The sequence below is a fragment of the Theropithecus gelada genome, chromosome 4 (assembly GCF_003255815.1).
Source record: "Theropithecus gelada isolate Dixy chromosome 4, Tgel_1.0, whole genome shotgun sequence".
Lineage (NCBI taxonomy): Eukaryota > Metazoa > Chordata > Mammalia > Primates > Cercopithecidae > Theropithecus > Theropithecus gelada.
The window spans coordinates 7,942,910-7,968,411 of NC_037671.1; the positions used below are offsets into that span (position 1 = coordinate 7,942,910).

The following is a 25,502-nucleotide window of genomic DNA, read 5'->3' on the forward strand; positions in this document are numbered from 1 at the left end:
TCCCATCCTCCCTAGCCCCTGGCAACCACTAACCCACTTTCTGTCTCTACGCATTCGCCTATTTTGGCCATTTCATAAAAACGAAATCATACCATACATGACTTTTTGTGTCTGGCTTCTTTCCCATAGCATAATGTTCTCAAGGACCATCCATGGTCTAGCGCGTGTCAGTGCTTTGTTCCGTTTTACCACCAGTAATACTTTTATTGTATGGCTACACCACATGTTGCTCATCCATTTATTATCTGATGGCCATCTGAGTTGTTTCTACTTTTTGGCTATTGCTAATAAAGTTTCAATAAATATTTGCATGTAAGTCTTTGTGTGGACATGTTTTCATTTCTCTTGAGTATACATGGAGGGATGGGATTGCTGGATCACACTACCTCTTCTTTTTAAGCCTCAACATAGAATTGTTGCTTCTAGGATCTGTCAAGAGATTACCAGACAAGCAAACACCAAGCTCTTGGAATTGGCCCCACTCCTCCACTTAGTGAGAAGCTTACAAAGGTGTTCAGGTTTGTACTTTGTAATCTCACTGTATTGATACTGAGCATCATCTCTGCGCGCAGTTCCTCCTCACAAAGGAACTCTGGTGTTCTTTAAAAAATGACTTTGCTACCCAGCTGGTGATATGCCTCTATATGTCTACCTGTATTTAAAATAATTTTCCCTGGATGATGGAGATTTTAATATTCTGCATCTAATGTCCTGTGACTCCATCTGAATAATTAAAACCACCCACTCGATTGTTGCCCTATTCTCAAAGAAGAGAGGATTCCTGCTCTTTTGCAGACATTTCCACTCAGGTCACACACTGGAGTAAGAGTTGACAAGGCTTTGAGTTTGCAAGCTGCCTGTGGCCAACACCCAAATTATCCTCATCTGAATGTATTTTTGAGGGAGGATATGGAGCATTCGTCCTGCCATTTTTGCAAATCACAACAGCCAAGTCTTCTGACCCCTTTCCACTGTGTTACTCATAGACTTGAAGTGGTGCAGACTTAACTTTGACTTTAGTCAAAATGTACTGGGTATGGTGGTGGCTCCACAAGTCACCAAGAAAAATACCATGGCGCTGCCTTTCAGCAGGTCAAAAAGGATTCCAAAAAGACTAATGGTAGATAAGGGGCTCTCAGAAGGTTTCATGAAAGTAAATTTCATGATGACAAAAGAAGACATTTCTGCCAAGATTTTATATATAGAAGAAAAGATATTCAAAGGCCAGGTGTGGTCGCGCACACCTGTAATCCCAGCACGTTGGGAGGCCAAGGTGGGCAGATTGCTTGAGCCTAGGAGTTTGAGACCAGCCTGGGCAACATGGCAAAACCCTGTCTCTACAAACAACACAAAAATTAACCGGGCATGGTGGCACACGCCTGTAGTCCCAGCTACTTGGGAGGCTGAGGTGGGAGGATCACCTGAGACTGGGGAGGTCAAGGCTGCAGTGAACCATAATCATGCCAGCTGCACTTCAGCCTGGGCCAACAGAGTGACACCCTGTATCCAAAAAAAAAAAAAAAAAAAAAAAAAAAGTGTGTATATATATATATTCGATAGTTTTTCTTACTTAAAGAATTTTTATCAGTAGCCAGTAAGAATAATTACTTTTTTTAATGACTGATTTCTAGACTAAGTCACAAGAAAACCTTATATACAATGACATCTGTATATTAAGGAATTCTAACATGCTCCCCCCTGAAAACACAAGAAAATATCGAGATGCAATAGAAAACAAACCTGGTGGCAGACATGACTATGGACTTTATGCCTGGGGGGAAAAAAGAGAAAAAACTAAAAGAAAGTTAAGAGTAAGAGTTAACAGAAAGAAAGAGGTCTTTGGGATTTCAAACAGAAGCAAGTGTTAGAGGTGTTTAAGACAGGTTAAAAGATAGACATGAGATTAATCCTTTAGACACAGACATTTTGCTCTTCAAAATCAGGTTAATACTTTGAAGTCTTAAAGAAAGTCTTTTGAGCAATCAGAGGACTTCAAAGTGATTGTTACACATAAGCCTAAAAGAATTTGATCTCAAAAGAAGAATAATATTAATGTTCATTGAGTACCTACTATGTTCTAGGCCCTTACGCTAGGTACTTTGTCGATGTAATTGAATGTCGTCCTTGTTAACATTCTCGGGAAATAGGTCTTGACATCTCTGTGGTAGGAGAAGAGCAGAAGTAGCTTATTCTGAATGAACAATGTTCTGGTGAGTGGCAGAGCAAAGTACCCCTGTCAGCCCAATGCCTCTGATATTCCCAGGCACTGCTGCATTTCCACCTCGCTAACTGGAGAAACACCAGCAACTCTGGAAACATGGTGAGCATATCATATCCAGAACTCGGACTCTGGNAACACCAGCAACTCTGGAAACATGGTGAGCATATCATATCCAGAACTCGGACTCTGGAAACATGGTGAGCATATCATATCCAGAACTCGGACTCTGGAAACATGGTGAGCATATCACATCCACAACTCTGACCAATGAAGGCACAGGCTTCATTCAAAGTTAGGCAACAGGATATCAAGGTTCATTCATGACACAGGTCACTCTGTATTTACAAATACACACTGGAGTAGGGCACGGACGAGTATCAGATAAAAGTTAATGTTTGGCTCGATTTAAAACAGTAGCACTTGACTAGTTTTCGACATTTTTGCTATGATTGTGTTTAATATTAACAAGATATTGTTAAATTAGGGTTAGCCTAAAGCTGCCTCTTTACATATTTTAAAGGTTTCTGTGTACATAGTGAATGGTAACCTAACTGGATGTGTTACACAGACTATAATCTACTCTTGTGCTGATCACTGAGCTTTGGCTACCGGCAGCCAATTGTTCAAACTGCGCTCAAATACGGCAAACAAACAAACTGTAGCCAGTCTGGCTGTTTAGCATCTCACTTCCATTTTCTGTACGTCCTTTTCCTTTTTTGTGCCTATAAATTTTCTTCCAGGCTGGGGTGTGGTGGCTCATGCCTGTGACCCCACCACTTTTTTTTTTTTTTTTTTTGAGACAGGGTCTCGCTCTGTTGCCCAGGCTCCAGGGCAGTGCTGTGATCATGGCTCCCTGCAGCTTTGGCCTCCCAGGCTCAAGTGATCCTCCCACATAAGACTCCCAAGCAGCTGGGACAAGCACACCACCAATTCTCAGGCTGAGGCAGGTGGATCACTCCTGCCCAGGAGTTTGAGACCAGCCTGGAAAACGTGGTAAAGCCCTGTCCCTCCCAAAATACAAAAATTAGTGGGCCATGGTGCTGTGCCTGGCCCAGCTACTTGGGAGGCTTAGGGGGGAAGATCACTTAAGCCTGGGAGTCCAAGGCTGCAGTGAGCCGTGATCACACCACTGCCTCCCAGCCTGGGCAATAGAGCGAGACCCTGTCTCAAAAGAAAAAAAAATCTTTCAGCACATGACGGTGCTGGAGCCTCCCTGAACCTATTCTGACTCATAGGCCGCCTGATTTGCAAATTGTTATTTGCTCAGTTAAACTTGGTTAATTTGTCTAAGGTTTTTCTTTTAACAATACTTAAAACAAAATAAAGCTTAACTAAAATTTGAAAAGATTGAAAAAGTCTGTTTGGAGGAAGGAGTATTTAAACCTGTACAATGAGTATTTCCAAAGGACATAAGGCTGTGGCATTGCAGGACACCAACACAAAGGTTTGTATTCACCATGATGTGCTTTCTGTACTTTACAAGTCAAAAGTACTTAAGTGCATTACAGGTATTCACAGTGTGTGGCTGAGGACCCCATTTCTGGAACATGGAGTTGGGCTCGGGGAAGTCAATTTGTTCTTCAACTTGATTGGCACTTGGGAACACGTGAGGCTTATCATTTCCGAGATTCTTAACCATTCAACAAAAGCATGTTAAAAATGTAACATACATGCTTACAAATGGTTAAGAAGGTAAATTTTATGTTACGTGTATTTTGCCACTATGAAAAATAAAAGAGGTAACACAAAGCGAAACCAAAATGTAGACGCTTTCCCTTTTCCTAGACTGTCAGCAGTACTGACTTCCTTATGCCACTTCCACCTCCTAAATCACCAACCAAATGGCTTTAAAAGCCTTCCCACTTGTTTTTCAGGTGTCCAGTTCTACAAGTATTCAAGCATTGTTTCTCTCTGTAGAAATCAGACCAAGAGCCTCTATGTGTGATTATGACTACCACGACCTTTGGTTATAATTATTTTGCACATTCAGCTTTTGAATCTAATTTTCATGTTTGAAAAACTGTACTTTCATAACAGTTGAGCATTGATCACATTTGTGGAAATAAAAATAAGATGGCACTGTTGAGGGCACTGGCCCTTCACAGGAAAAATGCAGATGGGAGAGATGGGGTGGTATGACTCAGGGTCCTCATGCTCACGTATTTTCTATTAAGAGGATGAGGTCACAACAGTAAAGTACACTGCCTTAGGTCATAGAATTGTAGCCTGATTTATCAGTAACTCGCCCTCTGTCCTTGACAATCGCTTGGCTTCTCTGTGCATCAGTCTTCTCTTCTGTAAAGTGGAGAGTATGCTGATTTCCCAGGTCCCTGCTGCAAAAGCCACTCAAGCTTCTATCATTCCACAGAAAGGAAGACTTCTTCAATAGCCCGGGCAGGAACTTGTAAACATAGGATTTCTTCTGCCGACTCACATGTCCACAGTAGCAGAACAGTACTGGTGTGGATGAAGGAACCTCATTATGTCAAAACGAACACTACCATCAAACGTGACAGCTGGAAAAAGTTTAACTGATAATTGAGTAGACCCTTCATTTTACAGAGCAGGAAAGGAAAATTCCAAAAGGCCAAAGAGCATGACCACCGTCTCAGCACTCACAGAGGTCAGAGCTGGAAGGGATTCTAGAGTTTTTGAGGGAGGCTTTTCCAAACTTTTACCCCCTCCACCAAACTGAATTGTGACCCTCACTACCACTGAGACATATGTATCAGGGTACAAAAAAGGTTAAGAGAAAAGGTTAAAGTTTCCAATGACTTGGTTTGCAGCTCAGCCTTTTTGTTTCCCAGAAGAAGAAACTGAGATCCAGAGAGGTTAAGACCAGGTCAAACTACAAACCACAAGTAGAGCCGACCCACAAACGCACCTATTTACCCAGCACAAACCCACGCCACGATCGCTGAGGGTCTGTGACAGGCTGCCCTGCTTCTGTGACTGTGTGGGGGGATGCGGATACGGGTGATAAGGGAACTGGTGTGGCAGATGGTATTTTCCAATGCTTGTCTTACAATGACTGGACCCTCCTCTACCGAGAGAAGGGGTTTATCTTCTTCTAAGTGAACCTGGACAGGTTCTGTAACCTTGACAGTGGAGGTGACGCTGTACAACTCCTGAGGCTATGCCGTAGAGACAATATGGCTGCTGTCTGGCTCTCTCTGCTGGGACTCTTCTTGCCCTTGGAACTCAGCCGCCACGTTGTGAGGAAGTCCAGGTTACAGTGAGGCCATGTGTGCTACATTCCGGCTGACACCGTGGCCAGACTCCTGATCACAGCCAGCATCAACCTCCAGACAGCTACGTAAAAAATGATTCCTGTCCCCAGCTTTCCAATCTTCCAGCTGAGGTTCCATCACTGTGGAGCAACACAAGTCCCCCTCGCCATGCCCTGTCTGAATTCTTGACCTGTAGAAGTGGGGTGTGGCAATAAATGAAGATTGTTCTTTGAAGCCACTAAGTTTTAGGGGATGATTTACTGTGCAGCAGTAACTGATACATAAGGTCCTTAAGTTACCAGCCATCGTTAGATTTCTTGATTTTCATTTCTACCATTCAACCATTCCCCACCCCCTTCTACTGTTTACAGTTAAAGGCCATGCACCTTTTCATTTTTTCCCCTTAAAACCTGAGACATGATTTTTTCCCTAATGACTTAGCCTGTGTATTAGGAGACGACATAAACCGACGACAACTCTTTGGGGCTCACAGCCATGCCCAGATTTGAAGAGCCCAGGATGCTTTACCTACGGCTGCCTCGTAACTTCAGTTTCCGGAACGCCTCTCCCTAAGGAGAGCACAGCCATCCCTAGCCACGGACCCTTGGCCTGCTGGCCTCACGCAGATGTCTCCCAGAAGGCTGCTTCGCGGGCTGGTCCCCCGTGTTTTCAGTTTTCAACAGCACCCCTATATCCCTGCCCTACTCTGACTCCCCATGTGGCTGCATTCTGGATATGCTCTGTCAGCCTCTCAAGAAGTTGGGATGCCACATGTATTGGTTCAGAGCTGGTGAGAGATCAGTGATGCCACTTCATGTTCACAATGGCTCAGGGGCAATCCCGACAAGTGACATCTGTTAGCACTGTAGGGCCTGTGGCCACACTGAGGAGGCCAAGCCCTGCACCACGAGCGGATCTTCTGTGTGAGAGGAGTCTGATGCCGTGTCAGCATACCACTGTCATTCAGGGAATGGTGGCCAATCTTACACAAATTTGCCTTCTGGCTCCAGTGACTTACGGCAACCTTTGGGGCACAGTTTCGCCCCTGGGGATAGTCTTCAGGCCCATAATTGTGTGACTGCGTGCTTACACATGGGCAAGTTTTACTGGCAACGTTAATAATTCCTATCTCCTTAGTATAATATATCAGTGACTGTGATACAGACATCGGGAGGTTGACAGACACAATAACAGGACCTGTTACAAAGACAAACTGAGTATTGTGTCCTTGGCCTTGAGATGTGTCTGGCATAGGCCTAAGCTCAGACGGCCTGATAGTGCACATAACCGGTTAAAAAAGCCAGGGGGAAGAAATTGGCTTTGTCATCTCTCTCCATCTTGCTTTCTCTGTCCTCCCAGAATTTTAGAGTGCTAAGGGTCTCTTCTGAAAGCCTCAAAAACACAAGGCAGTACAGCTTTGATGGACGCAAATTTTACAGCAGAAGAACCTGAGTGCCCCAAAGGCTGCAGGAACAAACAATACCAAAGAGCAAGAATGAACAGCATGAGAAAGCATGTGGCCAGCAGATGGCAACAGAGGCCTTTGTGAGCTACTGGCTGCCTGGTTCCGAAGTGCTGGAAGGTGGCTCTTCACAGCTATTGTATAAGTGATTTATGTACTTGGATTCTGCTCAATCTTATAGATGCATTACTGAATAAAACATTCACAGTGTATTTTCCACCAGCAGCAGAGCTCCAATTCTAAGCTTCTGAGGTCTAATTCCCAGGGCTCAAAGGAGCCTCTGACATCAAACTGCTTTCCTCCCTGAACAGCTATTTCATACTCCAGAAAAAGAAATGCTTGGAGAGGTGAGAGCGATCTGATGTGACCACGTAGTCAGAATGCCCACCAACTCCGTGTGAGGAGGAGCAAACGTCTGTCAGGTGGTTTCCTCAAGGCCAATGTGTGCAGGGCTTCCCCAGGCTCCGGCTGCTGTTCCCTGCCTTCCTCCTGGCGGCTGTGCCTTGCTCAGCTACCTGCACTGAGATACAGGTGACTCTTGGGTGAGCGCTGGCCTCAGCTTGGACAAAAAAAAGAAGTGGCTTACGTGAAAGAAATATGTCAGGTGAGGCTGGGCACGGTGGCTCACACCTGTAATCCCAGCACTTTGGGAGGCTGAGGCGGGTGGATCACGAGGTCAGGAGATCGAGACCATCCTGGCTAACACAGTAAAACCCCGTCTCTGCTAAAAATACAAAAAAAACTAGCCGGGCATGGTGGCGGGCACCTGTAGTCCCAGCTACTCGGGAGGCTGAGGCAGGAGAACGGCGGGAACCCCGGAGGCAGAGCTTGCAGTGAGCTGAGATCGCGCCACTGCACTCCAGCCTGGGTGACAGCGAGACTCTGTCTCAAAAAAAAGAAATATGTCAGGTGAATTTCCCAAACCAGATATTTAATCAGTCAGCTACCCATGGCCCCAGGAGCTGGGAAACCACTTCATTCCTGCCTGGGAGCAGGAGCTGAGTGTGTCTGGGGGCTGCAGTGCGGCGCTCACTCCCAGGCTGCCCGGCCTTCCCTGCAAACCTCCGTAATCCCTTCCCGCAGGTGTTTCTGTGAGGCCACGCTGGGTGACCTCTGAGGTCTCCTTTAGGTCTGTGTGCTGAGATGCTTTGATGTGACATGGGAAGCAGGTACAGGCTACAGAGTTTCTAGCAATGAGCCCAACGTGAGATTCAGTGTGATGGGGTGGCCCCCGAGAAGGACACACTTCCCCGGGAACATATTTGAGAGGTAAAAGGGCAGGCCCCATCTCCAGGTCTGGCGCTGGAAGACATTCCACAGAAAACAGAGAACAATGGGCACATCCCCGTGGAAAACACCAACCTGGCATTCCAAACACACAATGCATGTGTTGGCATTCCGTCTTTAGTCACTAACAGGTCATATGAGTTGGAATCTGAGGCAAGCTTCTCCTGCTCCTTTCTCCCATTTGCTCCCCACACTTGGTTTCTCTTTTAGAACAAAGGAGAGAAAATGCAGTTTTGGTGAGTGGAGGAGCCAGCAGCATCTACAGCATTTCCCCCAGGTGGAGGCATGCGCCTGTGTAAGTGCCTTAGCTCACTGCCACTGCAAGCAGTGCTGTGAAGTTGGCACTATTATCGTTCTCATTTTGCAGGAGGGGAACTGAGGTTTATAAAGATTAATAAAACATGTGCTTAATTTCACTTGGTTAATATGTGGTGCAGCGGGAATGAAACTCAGCGCCTGACTCTGAAGTCAACGCTCTTCATCACTGCGACGGCAAGGGCGAGGCTGTGGAAATTCTCTGCCACACCTAAGGCCCCCTACCCACCAAGTAACAAAAAAGCCTCATCGAAAAGGAACGCAACAGGACCCCAGCCTTATGAGGAAAAAACATCACAGGAGACAAGGCTGCCAGGGAGGAGGAAAGAAAAATCATTTCCTGTTTTCATTCCTCTTGCCTATTCATATGAAATGGTAGAAAACATCAGAAAGATCACCAATATGTCTTTCACATATGCCCACTTCATGTGGTCTTATTTATACCCACGGCTTCATCACCAATGCTCTAGTAATACTGACTGCTAGATGCAGGTTCCTAACTCAAGCCTGCAAACCAGCACATTCAGCCTTTAAATCCCCTCTAGAGTTCCTGCATTTCATTCCATTCCCTTCCCCTTGGCACTCTCTTCCCTCAGCCGCCAAATGTCTCTTGCTTGGAGTAGGGTTCTGCCTGGACACTATGCCTCCACGATCAACTCCACGATTAACTGTTCTCATGATGGCAATTTCTCCAGCACATGTATACATCCGATGACATTGCATCAGTGCTCCAAATATTCTAATGCCACCTCACGGCCCATGGTGCTTGCGGCACTGGATTCAGACCTGCCTGCCTCAGCACGGGCTGTGTCTCATCCAGCACACACCACAAGCCTGTGAGTTCGGGGGCAGTTTAGTAGCCTGTCTCCCTTGTTCAGTCCTAGCAAATGAACGGCTGAGAACTACATGAATCGTGCGAAGTGCTGACGGGTCCCTTACTGATGCCCTGTCCCTAAGGAAGCTTGACTCAGAGTAAAGAAGGGGCCTGTGCTGGGTCTGTGTTTCCATCTTGCATCGCATGTTATCTTCTGAGGGGTATTGTTATCTTCATGTTTTTTATTGGTGAAAACACAGAAATGCCAAGAAGTTAGATAGTAAACTTTTATGCAGTCCACAGAGCTGGAAAAGGGAGAGCCAGGATTTATACCCCCAGGCAGGACCTGGAGTGCTTGTGAAACACGGTCCCGCTCAGTGGCCCATTCCACAGCTGCCCTCCTTCCTTCTCAACACAGCCCCAATTTTCCCCTGAAGTGGGCCTCCTCCCAGCCTAGCCCCAAGCCATCAATCTTGCTCGACCTAAGGCTGTTGTGGTGCGGTCCAGCTACCTGTCCAGTGAACAGCTTAGGCATAACTGTACACCACAACTCTGGTCAACGTGGCTAGAGGAGGGGGTGCCTGGGCCTTCTGCAAAAGGGTTCTCTGCTCTCAAAAGAAGACATAAGTCAGGGGCTTTTCTATTGTTACTGTTGGACACTGCTAAACCAGAGCTAGGAGGTCGGTCTGTGGGCAGACTCACTGTTTATAAAATAATTCCAATACATTCTCACATCAGGGATTGAGAGAGAAAGTGAGAGACCATCAAAGATGGCCATTTTAGGTCAATTTACAGAAAAGCAGAAGGGCATGTGAGAGCTCAGCACTGGGATGGATGGAACGATTTCCCCATCATCTATCCCCCCAGAGGCAGGGGCTTTTCCTACTTGGGAGTCAAACCCCAGTGGCCTGCTGGAAGCCACTGGTACCAGGCCATTGGTATTACTTGAGTAGAATTGGGATTTATGTTTTCATGATGCTCCTAATTGGGTCACAGGTAAGCTTTGTTGTGATGTTTGTGTTTGAGCCCACAAAAAAATTTTAAAGTAATTTAAACCTATGTGTTCGATATGAGCTCATTTTGTTACCTTAACAAAACAAGGGTGTGCTGGGATTTTCTTTTCTTTAACCAGGTTAATGACTCTAGGAAGTAAACATGTGTAGTCATGGTCTAGCTCAAGTCACTCATGTCATAATATTTTAACCTGGATTTTGGGTTAAATAATGGAAAAAGTACCTAATTAGGCTACTAATAAATCACTTCAGGATTTCACCTAAAATGTCAGTGACCAGAAGTAGATGAGTATCCTCTTTCCCTGAAAACTGAGGATCAATGTGAGGTTACAGTTAAAACCATGGGTTATCAATGTCCATAGAATATACTGACCCTAGGTAAGTAGAAAAGGTTCTTGAATGGCCGGGTGCGGTGGCTCACGCCTGTAATCCCAGCACTTCGGGAGGCCGAGGTGGGTGGATCATGAGGTCAGGAGATCGAGACTATCCTGTGAAATCCCATCTCTACTAAAAATACAAAAAATTAGCCGGGCGTGGTAGCGGGTGCCTATAGTCCCAGCTACTCGGGAGGCTGAGGCTGAGGTGGGAGAATGGTGTGAACCCGGGAGGCGCAGCTTGCAGTGAGCCAAGATCACGCCACTGTACTCCAGCCTGGGCGCCACAGCAAGACTCCGTCTCAAAAAAAAAAAATGTCCTTGAATTTGCTTAACCAAATTTTATATATGCTCATGTGACTACCTGTTTTATACATGGATTCCTTTTAATCTCTGAAGGAAGACAAGAAACAGAGATACTAAAATTCACAGTCATAAAATATTTCCCTGTAGAGACATCCATCTTCCCTCGCTTCTCTCCCTACTGCCTAAAGTTGCTTTGTTAGCAGGCCAAGTCAGACTTGGTCAACTGGGGGGTGAATTAGGCCCTTCTGTCTCACCGCTCCTTCCTTTTTAATTTTCCCGAGGAAGTAACAGTGTGGTAGTTATTAAGCCAGATTTTCCTGGAAGCTCCAGGTCTCATTAATAGCTGCACTGATGAGAGATTATTGTCCGACTTTTCTTTTGTAAATTAGTGGGCGACAGATTCCCTCCCCATGCAGCGGGAAAACAATCTCTGTCTTCTCTTAGTTCCAGAACACACCAAGCTCTTTAGCACTCAGGGTCGCTGATAGTCTGTCCCTGCCCAGGCCACCTGCCCTCCCCTCCTCTCCCTTTACCTCACCTTACTCATCGCCAGGTCCCAGACTAAAGCGCTCCTGCTCATAGAAGACATCTGAGACGGGCGTCCCTGCCACCCTCCCAGTCCATCCTTTTGAACAGCACTTCTTACAGCTGGTTGTGTTTTACTTACCCGCATGCTCATCTGTTGAACATTGGCTCCCAGACCGACTGAGGCACTGAGGAGTGGATGATGCAGACTTGGTCCCCACCCTCTGCAGTGGGTACCGAGTCTCCATCATCCACTACCCAGTGCCTCAATATTCACTGAAACGTGAAAGCAGGAAGGAGAAGCAAAGACCTTTACGAGCCTCAAGACTATCTGACACCCAGATCAACAGGGTATGCAGGACTTCCCTGTGCTGTGTGGGGCAGAATTAGAACTCTGAATCTTAATCCTGAGCTGGGCTGGGTATATGCCTTGAACAAATCATGGTGCCTTCTAAATATTCTCAAGTGCAAAACATGGATGAGAAAATGAGAAACGTTATAGAAAATTTTTTTTAATGAAAGAAAGAATTCATATTAGGTGACAAGTAATGACCTTTACACACACACACTTCTCTCTCTGTTTATAGTGACCAAGAAATGAGCTTCCCATAACCTTACTAACAATACTTCTTGAAGATGACAGTCTATTGTTTGAAATCATTTTCCATGTATAGTTATCTGAAAGATATAATGAAATAACTGCTAATTAAATCTATAAATATACACGTAAAAATTACCTTGCCATTTGCAGTGCACTACCAAGTATAAAATTAAACGTGGTTCTGAATTTTTCCCCTAGAACTCTAGTTTTCATTTCTTAATCGTCTAGAATAGCTCCTTTAATAAAATTTCATCTTTTGACATGATGCTTGTTTGATATTTTAAAACTGTACTTTAAACCTGAAATTTCACATTAATTATTATATTTTTAGAACTGCAAAATGACACCGTATTTCAGATAAATTATTGAATGAGTAATATTTAGCCAATTTCGCTTTCTGTTGCATGTACAGTTCTGAGTGTTCATCAATATTCAATGAAATCTCCATTCGTATGTGTGATATTTTCAGGTTTTCAAAAATAAGCAAACTAGGCACTAACATGGTGATGACACTAAATGAGGACCTGAAAGAAGCCCCCATATGTGGGAAAAGCCTGCTAACAAAGATGTATTGCAACAGAAAGACCTCACAGGAGAGGCCCTTCAAGCCAGGATCAGGATTTTATGGCATCAGCTCATTAATTCCTCCAGGTCCCCAGGACACAGATATCAAGGATGGTGTCTGGCTCATTATCTCAGACACTGAAACTGAGGCCAGGGAGATTTTCAGTGTTTAACCAAGGTCAGACAGCATGTCGCAAAGCTGGGATTCAAACCTCCTTACATGTCTGCTTTCAAAGTCGTGGCTCAAACCACTGACCCTTACTGCTTCTCAGAGAGACATTCTCCAGAATACTCTAGGATTAAGGGAAACATTAATCTAAAAATCTTGGTGTGTCTTCTGGAGGGTGGGGGCGGAAAGAGGGACCCTGAAGCCCCTGATTACCGTGGAGATCAGGACATCAGAGGGCTTTTTATATCTTAAACATTCTGATTGGATTAATAAAACTAAGAGATAATAGAAAATCTGGACCAAATTATATATAAATTGTTTAGATACATAAACATCAGATACACAATTCCACTTAAAAGCATGCCTGTCCACACATGGACACACATATACACAACAGGCAGGTGCAAGCCATTCCCAGAACATGTCGTCTTACTAGTTCATCGTGGTACTAAGTTTGTTACTCCTCTGAATGATTTCCTACAAGCAAAACATCCATCACTTTAAAATAATGTTAAGAAACTCTAGGATAATTGGAAAAAAGGGCAAACGTCAAATGTTAAATCTTTATGCACAGAAGCAGATGAACGCAGCAGCATGCCTCTGGCATTCCCAAGTCCTCGCTGACATTCAGACAGTCACCCTTGTTTCAGGCTAAAGTAATGCAGAGTATTAAGAGGCAGTAATGCACCGCAGCCCATCTGTCCCATAAAAGCTCAATATGTAAGCTTTGTAGAAGGCAGGTGATCATTAAGCGTGGTGAACCAGGTGTACATTATTTTAAGCAACTACATTCTCGACCTTTATTCTCAAAGTTTCTAATGGCAAACGAACCAACAGAGAAACCAACCGTATCTGCCCTCCTTGCAATTTTTTTCTTCTTTTGGAGTCTGATTTTCCCCTGTTGCTGCACCTCCTTTCCTTCTCTGTTTAACCAAGGCTGGGGACCTTAGACCATCAGGCCTGGGTTCAAGTCTCAGCTTTGCCATTTATTAGTTCTGTGACCATGGATACCCTGGTTTCAGGTACTTTCTATGAAAATGGGATATAATAATGATACCTCATAAGGAAGTGAGGTCTGAGGTACGCAAAATCCTGAGCACAGTGCCTGGTACACAGTAGGCCCTCGCTAATTGTTAGCTATTAACATAATTATTCTTTCTTTGTGGTCTCTCGTTTGGCCACCTTGAAAAGCATCTCAGATAGCAAATGTGCACATGCTCCGTGAGCGGCAAAGTGCCACGCATTTACTAATTCTCAGTCGAGCCTCCAGCTCTGCCCTGCAATTGTGTGACCCCTGCACACTCAGGCTCTGACCACTGTCTTGAGTTTTAGAATTACAGCTGAAGCAATCTCTTGCAGCTTAGAGTCACTAAATTCAGAGTCCTCAATGTGTTTCTAAGGTTGGCTCCTATTCCTGAGTTTGGTATTTCTGATGACACAGCCTTTACGAGAATGGTATAGCATTCTCTTCCATGTCTTCTTTTCTCCCTTCCTGACCTTTAATCTTAAATTCAAGCCCCTATCAGCTTATTTAATTAGTGTCTACACTCGTACTCTCAAGGCATGACTGGAGGTGACCTTTACCTATTTAACTCCAAATCTTCGGGGGCTCCAAAATGTTTTTTTTTTTTTTTTGGGACGGAGTCTCACTCTGTTGCTAGGCTGGGTTGCAGTGGCGCAATCTCGGCTCACTGCAACCCCTGCCTCCCGGGTTCAAGGGATCCTCCTGCCTCAGCCTCTTGAGTAGCTGGGACTACAGCCGTGCGCCACCACGTCCAGCTAATTTTTTGTATTTTTAGTAGAGACGGGGTTTCACCATGTTGGTCAGGACGGTCTCTATCTGTTGACTTTGTGATCCGCCCGCCTTGGCCTCCCAAAGTGCTGGGATTACAGGCGTGAGCCACTGCGCCTGGCCTCCAAAATGCCTTTTAATTAACGTTTGAAGTCTCTGCCTGGCTGGTCTCCCTGTTCACTGGGTTTGCTCCTGCTCCTTCACAGTTGTTGCCTCCAGGAAATCCTCTCCGCCAAGTCCTCCCATTTCTAGGTCCTTGAGCAAATGGCTCCTCTATCAGAAAATGCTTATCCTACCCTCAGTGGCATACGCTATCCCCTTTATCAATTCTCTGAGCATTTTATCAGGAGGCAGCATGTTCTAATGGAGAAGGAATGGGCTTTGAAATCAGAAAGGCTTATTTCGAAATCCTGGCTCAATTTACTAGCTGCATGACTAGGGGCAGATTATTTATTCTCTGAAGGTTTGATTCCTTATCTATAAAGTGGGATAATAATATCCACCCTACCAGATTACTGTCATAATTAAATTAAAAGTCCATTAATTATCAAAGAGAGTCTTTAGGGCACAGAGGAAAGCGTCACAAATAGAAGATAATTTTTCCATGTCCTTTTCAACCGGTATTTTTCACGTTTTGCTTTCTGGGAGAATCATGTGTGCCCCCATTTTGTCTCCCTGGCTGGATGACAGGCTCCAGGAAAGCAGGATCTTTGTGGAATTCACTGCTGCATTGCTCACAGCATCGAGCAAGCTCCCAGACATGGGTGATTCACACAGACTTGATGAATGAATAAAAGAATGATACCACATTCTTGTCAATAAATCACTGGAACCACTAAGTATGGGAACTGGAAAGGACCTTAGAGATAAATCATTGACCCAATTTCGTTCTATAGCTGAGGAATACGATGCGGAGAAGCTAAGCGGCTTGCCCATGGTTAGCATGCCAGTGAGCAGTGGCAGACTCAGCTCTGTGCTTCTCCTGCCCTGCCGAGCTGCTTCCCTGATCAGCCGCAGGGAGGTATGTGATGCCAAAAGCATGTCCTAGGAAAGTGGTACCTCCCTTACAACTATGCCACTCGGGGAAACGCCCACAAACAATAAACAACACACATGTACTGTCTTCAGTGCCAGCACGACACACTAAATAGGGAATGACAGCTGGCTTTTAATAACCTGCCATCCTTCTAATATTTTTTTAAAAAGCATACCCCACCGTACCTTCTTTGGTGAAAATGTCCAGTCAGAAGGCATGGCTGGCGGAGGCAAATGGAGAAGTGAGGCAGCCCCAGCTGCGTGTCTGTCTCCGGCCTGGCTGTTCCCCTCTGGTCTACACCCTTCCTCCCACAGCCCCGTTACAAAGGTCTGTTTTACTCACTGCCTGAGCTGACGCCTCGCTACGCTCATAACCAGCGAAGCTAACGTGCTCATGGGAACTGTTCCCAAGGATGGGACTGCATGTTGCCGGGGAAAGCCTTCCTCTCGGGCCTCCTTTGTTGTTGGCTGGTAGGAATTCTAGGCTACATCACGGGGCAAATGGAAACACACGGCAACACGTTACCCACTGGCCTGTGCTGACAAACTTGCTGCCAGATGAGAAAGGCATAGAGTGGCTTTTATAATGATAGGATTTAGAATTTTATTTATGTGACAACTACTATATCCTTAGCAGCATACTTAAGGCCGCTGGGCTTGCAGTTTCCTTAAATGAAGGCAGTACGTACCTAATTCTTCCTCTATGTCCCATGACTGTCACAATACACTATGCTGTCAGTTTTGTTTCTGTTGAACTGCTGGTAATCTTATTATTTTGTGTGTGTGTGTGAGACAGGGTCTTGTTCTGTCGTGCAGGCTGGAGTGCAGTGGTGTGATCTCAGCTCTGCCTCCGCCTCCCGGGTTCAAGCAATTCTCGTGCCTCAGTCTCTTGAGTAGCTGGGATTACAGGTGTGCACCACCATGCCCAGCTAATTTTTGTATTTTAGTAGAGATGGTGTTTTGTCATGGTGGCCAGGTTGCTCTCAAACTCCTGACCTCAAGTGATCCATGCACCTCAGCCTCCAAAAGTGCTAGGATTACAAGTGTGAGCCACTGCACCCAGCGCCCTTGGTAATCTTAAACACGACTAAGACACCAGGTCCTAACACAGCAAGTCTCTTGTGCCTGCCTAGCTGGGCGGAGAGAAGCTGGACATCTGGAAACTAACTTGATGAAGTGCTGCTGTTCAGTGTGACCGGGGGTAACTCACAGAACCTTCCAGAGCCTCAGTTTCCTCTTTGGTAAAAGAGGCAATCACCAGTACCATGTGCAATACCTTCTTCTGATGAGTAAAGCCATGTGAAATACACACGGACACTCTCGGAAAACCTGTGGTTTTCAACAGTAGTGCTCATCAAAATCATCTCTGTAAATCTTCAAAAATACATCCTGATGTGTAGTCAGAACTGGCAACTACCGTTGTGTGGTGCTTGACAAATATAAGGAATTATTGATATATTGATATATAGAGTAACATACCAAAGACAGGTCTTTGGTAGGTTACACCCCTCGGAAGTGTGTATGTTCCAAAGTATTATACACGATCCCTGAGAAATACACATTAGTTGACTCCTGTGGCTAAGGAAAAACAGGCAGAGAGAAATGTCTTGAGATACGTTTGGAGGCAGGCTGGACAAACCCAGTGTTCTCATTTCACACACAGTTCTCCAGAGGAAATACACAGATTTATAATCTGTTATTGAATATTGATATAATGCCTGTTCATTAACACGCAAATGAAATGACCATATATGCTGTGAATACAGACAGATACAATGAAAGACTCTAATAATTCTAAAACAGCAAACAAAGAGCCTGTCCCTTAGAAGTTGAACATCCCAGACAAAAACGCTAAATTGCATCAATAAACCCTGAAACGTCCTAAATAGGGACACATGGAATGCTCTGATTGTACATTACTGGCTCTTCCCTAAATCTAGTAAAGAAAATTACCTGCTAAGTGTTATCATAAATGCTACAGAAACATTTTTCACCTAAGCTATACCAAGAAAAAAACTGTATAAATTAGATATTCTAAATCTTTAAGCCACTAATTTTAATCAATATCAGTCTGGAAGTTTTAAATGACTTTCTCCTGAACCTCCCCACCCTACAAGTAATTATCAGAAACATCGATTTCATTCCATATATTCAATCTTACAAGTTCATAAAATATTAGCCTATTAAGTTAACATAAAAATGTAATGCAGTGGAATGAAACAGCAGAAGGAATTCCACATAACATCTGCAAACTGGGTCTACAGAAGGTTGATTTGTAATATTTCACTGACCACCCCTCTTCCCCCACCTCCAGCTCCCAAGCCCCAGGGTGGGTGAGAAAGGAGGTTGCAAAGGGGATCCTGTGCTGGACAGAGAGTGGCATGCAGGATCTACGATCACACAGGACACGGATAGAAACATCACAGGACAACCCAACACCTCATACAGATTAAAAAGAAAGGCGGATTCACAAAGATGCAGTAACTTAACCCAAATTACACAGTGTCAGAGGGGGGCGTCGGGGTTCAGGTCTCCTCACCCCAGGCCTGGGACTTTTAATAACAATGCCATTCTAACAGGATGGTGGATGGGATGGATAGATGGAGCAAGAGTGACACAGAAGCACTGTTTCTTTTCTGTACAGAATCATCAAGTCCCCTACCCTGCCTACTGGGAGACTGAACTTTTATTATTATTATTTTTTTCAGATGGAGTCTTGCTTTCTTGCCCAGGCTGGAGTGCAGTGGTGTGATCTCAGCTCACTGCAAACTCTGCCTCCCGGGTTCAAGCAATTCTACTGCTTCAGCCTCCTGAGAAGCTGGGATTACAGGCGTGCGCCACCACGCATGGATAATTTTTGTATTTTTAGTAGAGACAGGGCTTCACCATGTTGGTCAGGCTGGTCTGAACTCTTAGTCTCAAGTGATCTGCCTGCCTTGGCCTCCCAATGTGTTGGGATGACGGGTGTGAGCCGCTGAGCCCAGCTGAGATAGATTACTATTAAATACTGCTACAGAAACATAGGACAGTTTTCAGAGTCTGCCTTTACTAGGCTATTAGGCAGTTCCCCAGCCACCGAGATCATATACACAGAAGGAAATTACAGATGCTGGTAAATTCCGTCATTTTTCAGTAACTGGGTTTCACTGGCTGTGGGTGCTGGGAAGGCGGGGTCGTCATGCCAACATTTATATATCTTTTAAGGACGATATGTTGCTGTACTGGGATGTCAGGGAACCAGCCTACCAGAAAACCAGGATTCTCACACTGGTCCTGCCATTTTTCTGTTGCAAAGTGTTGGGCCTGTTTTTCTTGGCAGCAAAATATATGGATAGCCTCTCCTAGCTACTGTGAAGGTTCACATGTTAATGTCCGGAGGAGCACTTAAGAAAGTTTAAGGCATTAAGCAAAGCAAAGGAAAAAACACAGGTCTTTGGTAGGTTACACCCCTCGGAAGTGTGTATGTTCCAAAGTATTATACACGATCCCTGAGAAATACACATTAGTTGACTCCTGTGGCTAAAGACAACAGGCAGAGAGAAATGTCTTGAGATACGTTTAGAGGCAGGCTGGACAAACCCAGTGTTCTCATTTCACACACAGTTCTCCAGAGGAAATACACAGATTTATAATCTGTTATTCAACAGTCATTTTCTCAATAGGATGGTATCATCTGTCTTCTGGAGTGTTTGCCAAAATAGGAGGCAAAGAGATTGAATGAATAACCCTTATCAAATCCAGGATGATGAAATGAAGTTAGCTCTGAAGAGGAAGACTGTGCTCCCAAGATACAGCCTCAGCTCAACACGCAAGGCAGCCGTTCATAAAGCTGAGGCTCACAGCCCTTCTCTGCAGCGTGGTCCAGAGGTGGCTCCTTCCAGCAAGGCACTGTGCTTCAAGTGGAGAGCCCTGGGTCCTAGGAGAGGACGTGGGACCACAGGCGCCTGCTAGTGGTCCAGGTCTTTGGAGTGGCTGGGGCAGGAACCCATGGTATGTATGTGTGCAAGAGTGTGCCTGTGCATTTGCTATACTGAACTCATCATAGCATTCCAGAACACAGTGGCAGCCAATCCACTAGTAGCAGAAAGAATATGCGGGGGGCAGAAGCCAGGATAGAAGGGCAAAGAGATAAAAAGGAAAGCAATGGTGCACGTGTGGAATGGCTGGAGCTGCCCATGCATCTTGAAGGACTTCCAGTCTGGGTGGGTGACCTGTGGAGGCTCCTTGCTGAGCCGCCTCATGTTCTAGGTGTCATTAGAATAATGCCCTGTCTCAGATTTGTTTTATGCAACCGAAATCCAGATCTCTTATCATCTGTTTTGTGCTAAAACAAGAAACAGAAACACCCAGCTCTTCTTCAGGAAGGGGTGGTGGCGGGGAAGATGGATAGGAGAGTACGGGTGGGAATCTGTACTGCAAGGCAGTCCTGACATCCCAGGGGCAGCTCTGCAGCTGCTCATGAACCTGCAAGGGTTTCAAATCACAATAGACATGATGGGAATGTCACAAGTCTCCCCTGAAGCTCTCGCTTTAGCCCAATTCCATCTTTTTAAGAGAAAAATAAACACAAACCTCTCTGGCCTTTTGAGTTTTTCCCGGTAAATAAGAGTAAAGCAATGCTAAGCCCACTTTCCAGAATTTCCCCCTTCAAGCCAGATAAACTGTACTGAGCTACAAGGTCAGTGAGTTAGTGACCCTAGCAAAAGAAAGAGGAAAGCATTCTGTTCTCTTAAGAATATCTGCTCCTTTATAAAGAGTTACTGAGTGAAAGCACTCGATGTGAAAAAGTATTTCCCCTAGATCATCAGGAATAGCCTAGTGTGGCAAAAGTTACCATTTAATGCCTACATTTTATGACACATAATTTCACTTAAAAACATGTAAATAAATAAGGACTTAGGTATCTGCGACGGACTATGATGCAGTACTCTGATAATTGGTAGTTTATTGCCAGGTTCGGATTGTAGTTTATTTGTCAAGGAAGATCCACAGCAATTACTTCTCATACAATCAGATAGTCACAACCAGTAAACATGATGAAATGTTCTTTGCATGAGCCCTGCGAACAGGAAGTACCTAAACAGTATCTAAAACTAAAAAAAAAAAGAAGACTGAAATCTTATATTTTCAACAGTATGCCTTAACTACAGAAGGAATCATGTAGGTTACTTTAAAACAGAAACAACAGAGAATTCCCAGAGGTGGCATTTGGGAGTGAGATTTGGTTTTCATTTTACCTGGCTTAATAATGAAAACACGAAGGATGGCTCCCAGTTTCTCCGAGATCAACATATTAGTCCATTTAAAGAAATGCCACAAGAGGCTGTTCGTACTTTTCTTTAGAAGACAGATTTAGTTTGTTCTTGTTTAAAATTGAATATATCTCTCAATTTTAACAGTGCCTGAGCCAGAGTAGGGTAACACGAATTAGATTTTCATAAAGCCTGTAGGCGCAGACTGCAGTGAGAACACCCCGGCCGGCCAGCAGCTGCTCTGCACTGTCGGCAGGCTCTGCTGCCATCCAGGAGGTCTGATGAAAAGAGGATGCAGGATTTGACAGGAGGGCTGGCCCGAAACGCCAAGGCAGCACCACAAACCACACACTCTTTGCTATGAGGACAGGATCAGAGAGAAGGAAAAAAAGAACAAAAGAAAAAAAGGAAGAAAAACAGCCCCCCCAACCCAAATTTATAATGTGTATGTCTGTGTGTGTGTGTACATTTATGCATGCATGTGAATGCACACATGTATGTTCACAGTGTGCATGCATATACATGTGTCTTCATGTATGTACATATATCTATACTGATATAAGAGTAACTAAGCAGTGTTTCAAAGTATTTCAAGAAGCATAAATAAACAGGAACACAAAAACCTTGGGCAAGTATTCTTGGCAATAAAAATTTACACTGAATGCATTGTCACAAGCCAGCATTAATGATAATATTCTTTTCTAAAGCCCTTGCCACACAGAGAGTGAGATAAATTTGCTATGGCAGGTTTATTTGTCTGGTCTGCAGTTTTTTTTTTTTTTTTTTTTTTTTTAAAGACAGGGTGTTGCTTTGTCACACAGGCTGGAGTGCAGTGGTTCAGTAATAGCTTTCTGCAGCCTCAAACTCTTGGGCTCAAGCGATCCTCCCACTTCAGCCTCCTAAGTAGCTGGGACTACAGGCATGCACCACTACGCCCGACTAATTTTTTACTTTTTTGTGGAGGGTCCCACTATGTTGCCCAGGCTGGTCTCAAACTCCTGGCCTCAAGTAATCCTTCCACCTTGGCCTCCCAAAGTGTTGGGATTAGAGGTGTGAGCCACCATGCCTGGTCAAGTCTGCAGGTCTTGAGGTCATGTCTGTCAAGCAGAAATCTAGAGTGGCAGCCACTGTCTTTGCCAGGCTGGAAGAGGGTCAAATCTGGAAGAAACAAAGATTTCCAGGGGCAACATGCCTAGCAGTTTGAGAGGGAGTATTTTAAAGGTTCATAATTTTACTGAAATGTGGGTGAGATGGCAACCTTGGCCCCCTCATCGTGCAGGCAGGTTCTGAAGCTGGACCTCGGCTGGGCCGCATTGGGGAGATGGGATCAGGGAAATTCTAATGCCACTCCATGCTAACGTCATGGGTTTCAGGGAAAGGCATGACCACATCTGTGTCGGGAGAAAGCTGGGCTGGAGGGGGCCAGACTGGCAGCAGTGATAGTACTCTTCCAGAGAACTGTATAGTAGGCAGGTAGGATGGTACCCATGGGGTCCTGGCAGGCGGGTGGGCCCCAGACAGGTACGTGGGTGTCATCCCCACTCAGGATAAGATGAAGGTGAGTAGAGGACAGGGCCAGACTAGGCAATGCTGGGACAAGGGGACAAGCCTAGAAGGGGCCATGGAGGGGACTGAGTCATAGTGAGAGGGAAGCCAGGAGAGAGGGTGTTTCAGAAACCAGTGCAGCAGGATTTCCCAGAGAAACTGGTCAATGCACTGTCAGAAGTTGAGAGTGATCATGCAGGAGAAGGGATGGAAAAAACTTATTTTCTTATAATTTATTCATTGTATTTACAACAAAGAGGCCACTGGTGACCCTGGTAAGAGTAGCGTTTGAACAAAAGTATTTTTAGCGGTCCTTTACCGCCTACACGGCTACTATCCAAGCCCATCTCAAGCTCTCTCCAAAGAAAACCTGTCCTCCAGCTTCCCACTACGCGAGCACACCTTAGGTCTTGGGTCTTCCCATCTTGACATTCTGTTCAAGACCTTTCCTCACAATTCATATCTATCTTTTATAATCTACCTTGAATCACATTCAGGGAAGTTTTATGGGACTCCTCAGTTCACAGTTTTTGATACTTCCTTTATAACCTCAGAAAGCATATGAACATTGACTTTGGCTTATATCAAACACAGCTCTGTCCTCTTGACACATGTGCACTGGCTGGGAATCTGCTTTATTTTCCCACATCCTCATCTCCCCTCGTCTATGCCTTTCTCATTTGAAGCCATAACTTTTTCCTGGGATGTTTTTCTTTTTAGTTTTTTGCTTCCTGAAATCCCTTCTCTTTTTAAAACTTCAGCTTATGGCTGATCTTTTTAATGCAGAAGCAGTTCGAGGACCAACCATCTGGAAGTGAGATCTTATTTCTCAGGACTCCATTAGCTTGGTGACTGCCATTTTTGTAACTCATAACACTAACTGGCCCTTTTCTTCAGCTGTGTCTATTTGTGTGTGTATCATTCCCTTCTTCCCAGTGGATGCTAAGCTCCCGGAGACGTAGCAAACTGGTGGCAGTTCAGAGTTTGGTAAACCTGGGTTCAACTCCCTTGGATTGGTTACTAGCCCCTCGGACCCTCTACATGCTCAGCTGAGAAGTGGAGCACAGAAGGCTGATGCATCATGTATCAGGTATGGGTCTCAACCCAAGAGATATGGTTTGGCTGTTTCCCCACCAAATCTCATCTTGAATTGTAGCTCCCATAATTCCCACATGTGGGGGGAGGGACCTGGTGGGAGGTGATTGAATCATGGGGGTGGGTCTTTTCCGTGCTGTTCTTGTGATAGTGACTAAGTCTCACAAAATCTGATATTTTTATAAAGGGCAGCTCCCCTGCACATGCTCTCTGGCCTGCTGCCATGTAAGATGTGCCTTTGTTCCTCCTTTGCCTTCTGCCATGATTGTGAGGCCTCCCCTGCCATGTGGAACTGTGAGTGCATTAAACCTCCTTCTCTTATAAATTACTCAGTCTTGTGCATGTCTTTATTATGAAAACGAGCTAACACACCAGGTAAGGCGGAAAGGCACCTGCTTGGTGCATGGCTCTGCGGGCCTTCAATGACCACGAGATGCTCTCCTTCCCTATGCCTCCGAGTCTACTGGCCATTTATAGACATGGGAAAGTTCCAAATATATGATGGAGAGCAAATGATTTAGACCAGAAAAATGGCATTCCATTTTCTGTGCCCTATGTTAACAACAAAGAAAGTCAATCACAGTCTAACTGCTCTGGACTTCAGCTTTCCTTTTCTCACTAGACAAATGAAGGATATGGTCTTGTCCGAAACTATGGAAAATGCTGAGACCCTACATTGATAATACTACATATGTGGAATATCTAAAACTAGAAGAAGAAATTGCTAAGTTACAGAATTATGAAAATATTCCACATTGGCCGGGCGCAGTGGCTCAAGCCTGTAATCCCAGCACTTCGGGAGGCCGAGGCGGGTGGATCACGAGGTCAGAAGATCGAGACTATCCTGGCTAACATGGTGAAACCCCGTCTCTACTAAAAATACAAAAAACTAGCCGGGCGTGGTAGCGGGCGCCTGTAGTCCCAGCTACTTGGGAGGCTGAGGCGGGAGAATGGCGTGAACCCGGGAGGCGGAGCTTGCAGTGAGCCGAGATTGCGCCACTGCACTCCAGCCTGGGAGACACAGCGAGACTCCGTCTCAAAAAAAAAAAAAAAGCATTAAAAAAAAAAAAAAGAAAGAAAATATTCCACATTATATTGATACATAAATTTAGATTTTTAAAATTAAATAACAATATTCTGAACTAGTGAATGAAAAACTATGTTAAGAATAAGAACCAGGTTGGAGGTGGTAGATGAAAATTTTATTTACTGTTCGCTCTTTGGTTGGCAGAGAAGATGGGTAAATAAACAGAAAAATATAATAAATGCAAAAACCTATTAGCTAAATGATAAATTAGTAGGACCTATCTTTAAAAGTTTTTATTTAGACTTTTCTATTGCATTGTCTTCAAACTGTTCTATATAACCTGTTTTCTTGAACATATGACAACTTTAAATAGATTATTAGGTGAGTACAGCCTTACTGGTTAGCATTTGGAATAACTTATGAAATCAAAGCAGTATAGTACAAAATATTAAAATATATCTAGTATTTTTTGTTACTGAAGAGTAAATAAGATTTTAGCTGCTGAAGAAAGCAGTTGCAAAGGGCTGTATGAAATATGTAAATATTTCAGAAAAGTATTTTCATTACAGTATATCTGTATTCACAATAGCATTTAAGAAATAAAAATTAAAACAGTGCCTACCACTCCATTTCTCATTGGAGGAAGCTATTGGAGCCCTGTGCTTTCACAGTATTGACATAATTGTGTTACGCTCATGAACTCCTAATCAGTGTAGTAGGGCTGAGGAGAAGGACAGAAGAAGGGACACAGAAACAATCTAGGCCTTTCTTGTTTGCAAGAGCTCCCTCTGCTGAGATAACATTGGGTGCCCATTATCTTCAGCGAGGTTCTCAAGGGGTGATTAGGAAGGGAAATCTATCTCTTTAGGAAATCT

At 44.6% G+C, this 25,502-nt stretch overlaps 1 protein-coding gene across 5 annotated transcripts in view; it reads right to left on the minus strand.

The window, feature by feature from the left end:
* Nucleotides 1–25,502, minus strand: part of LYRM4 (LYR motif containing 4) — a 198,450-nt gene that overhangs the window by 72,086 nt on the left and 100,862 nt on the right. Inside the window, exon 3 of one of the 5 annotated variants that reach the window (XM_025382279.1) lies at nt 7,302–7,428. The exons of 3 other annotated variants lie outside the window; for them this stretch is intronic. In XM_025382279.1, coding sequence (XP_025238064.1) covers nt 7,345–7,428 — 84 coding nt within the window. In that variant the 3' untranslated portion in view covers nt 7,302–7,344. Of the gene's footprint in view, nt 1–1,740; nt 1,772–7,301; nt 7,429–25,502 lie in introns of all 5 variants that reach the window. One more of the 5 variants, XM_025382282.1, reaches the window with a different exon arrangement.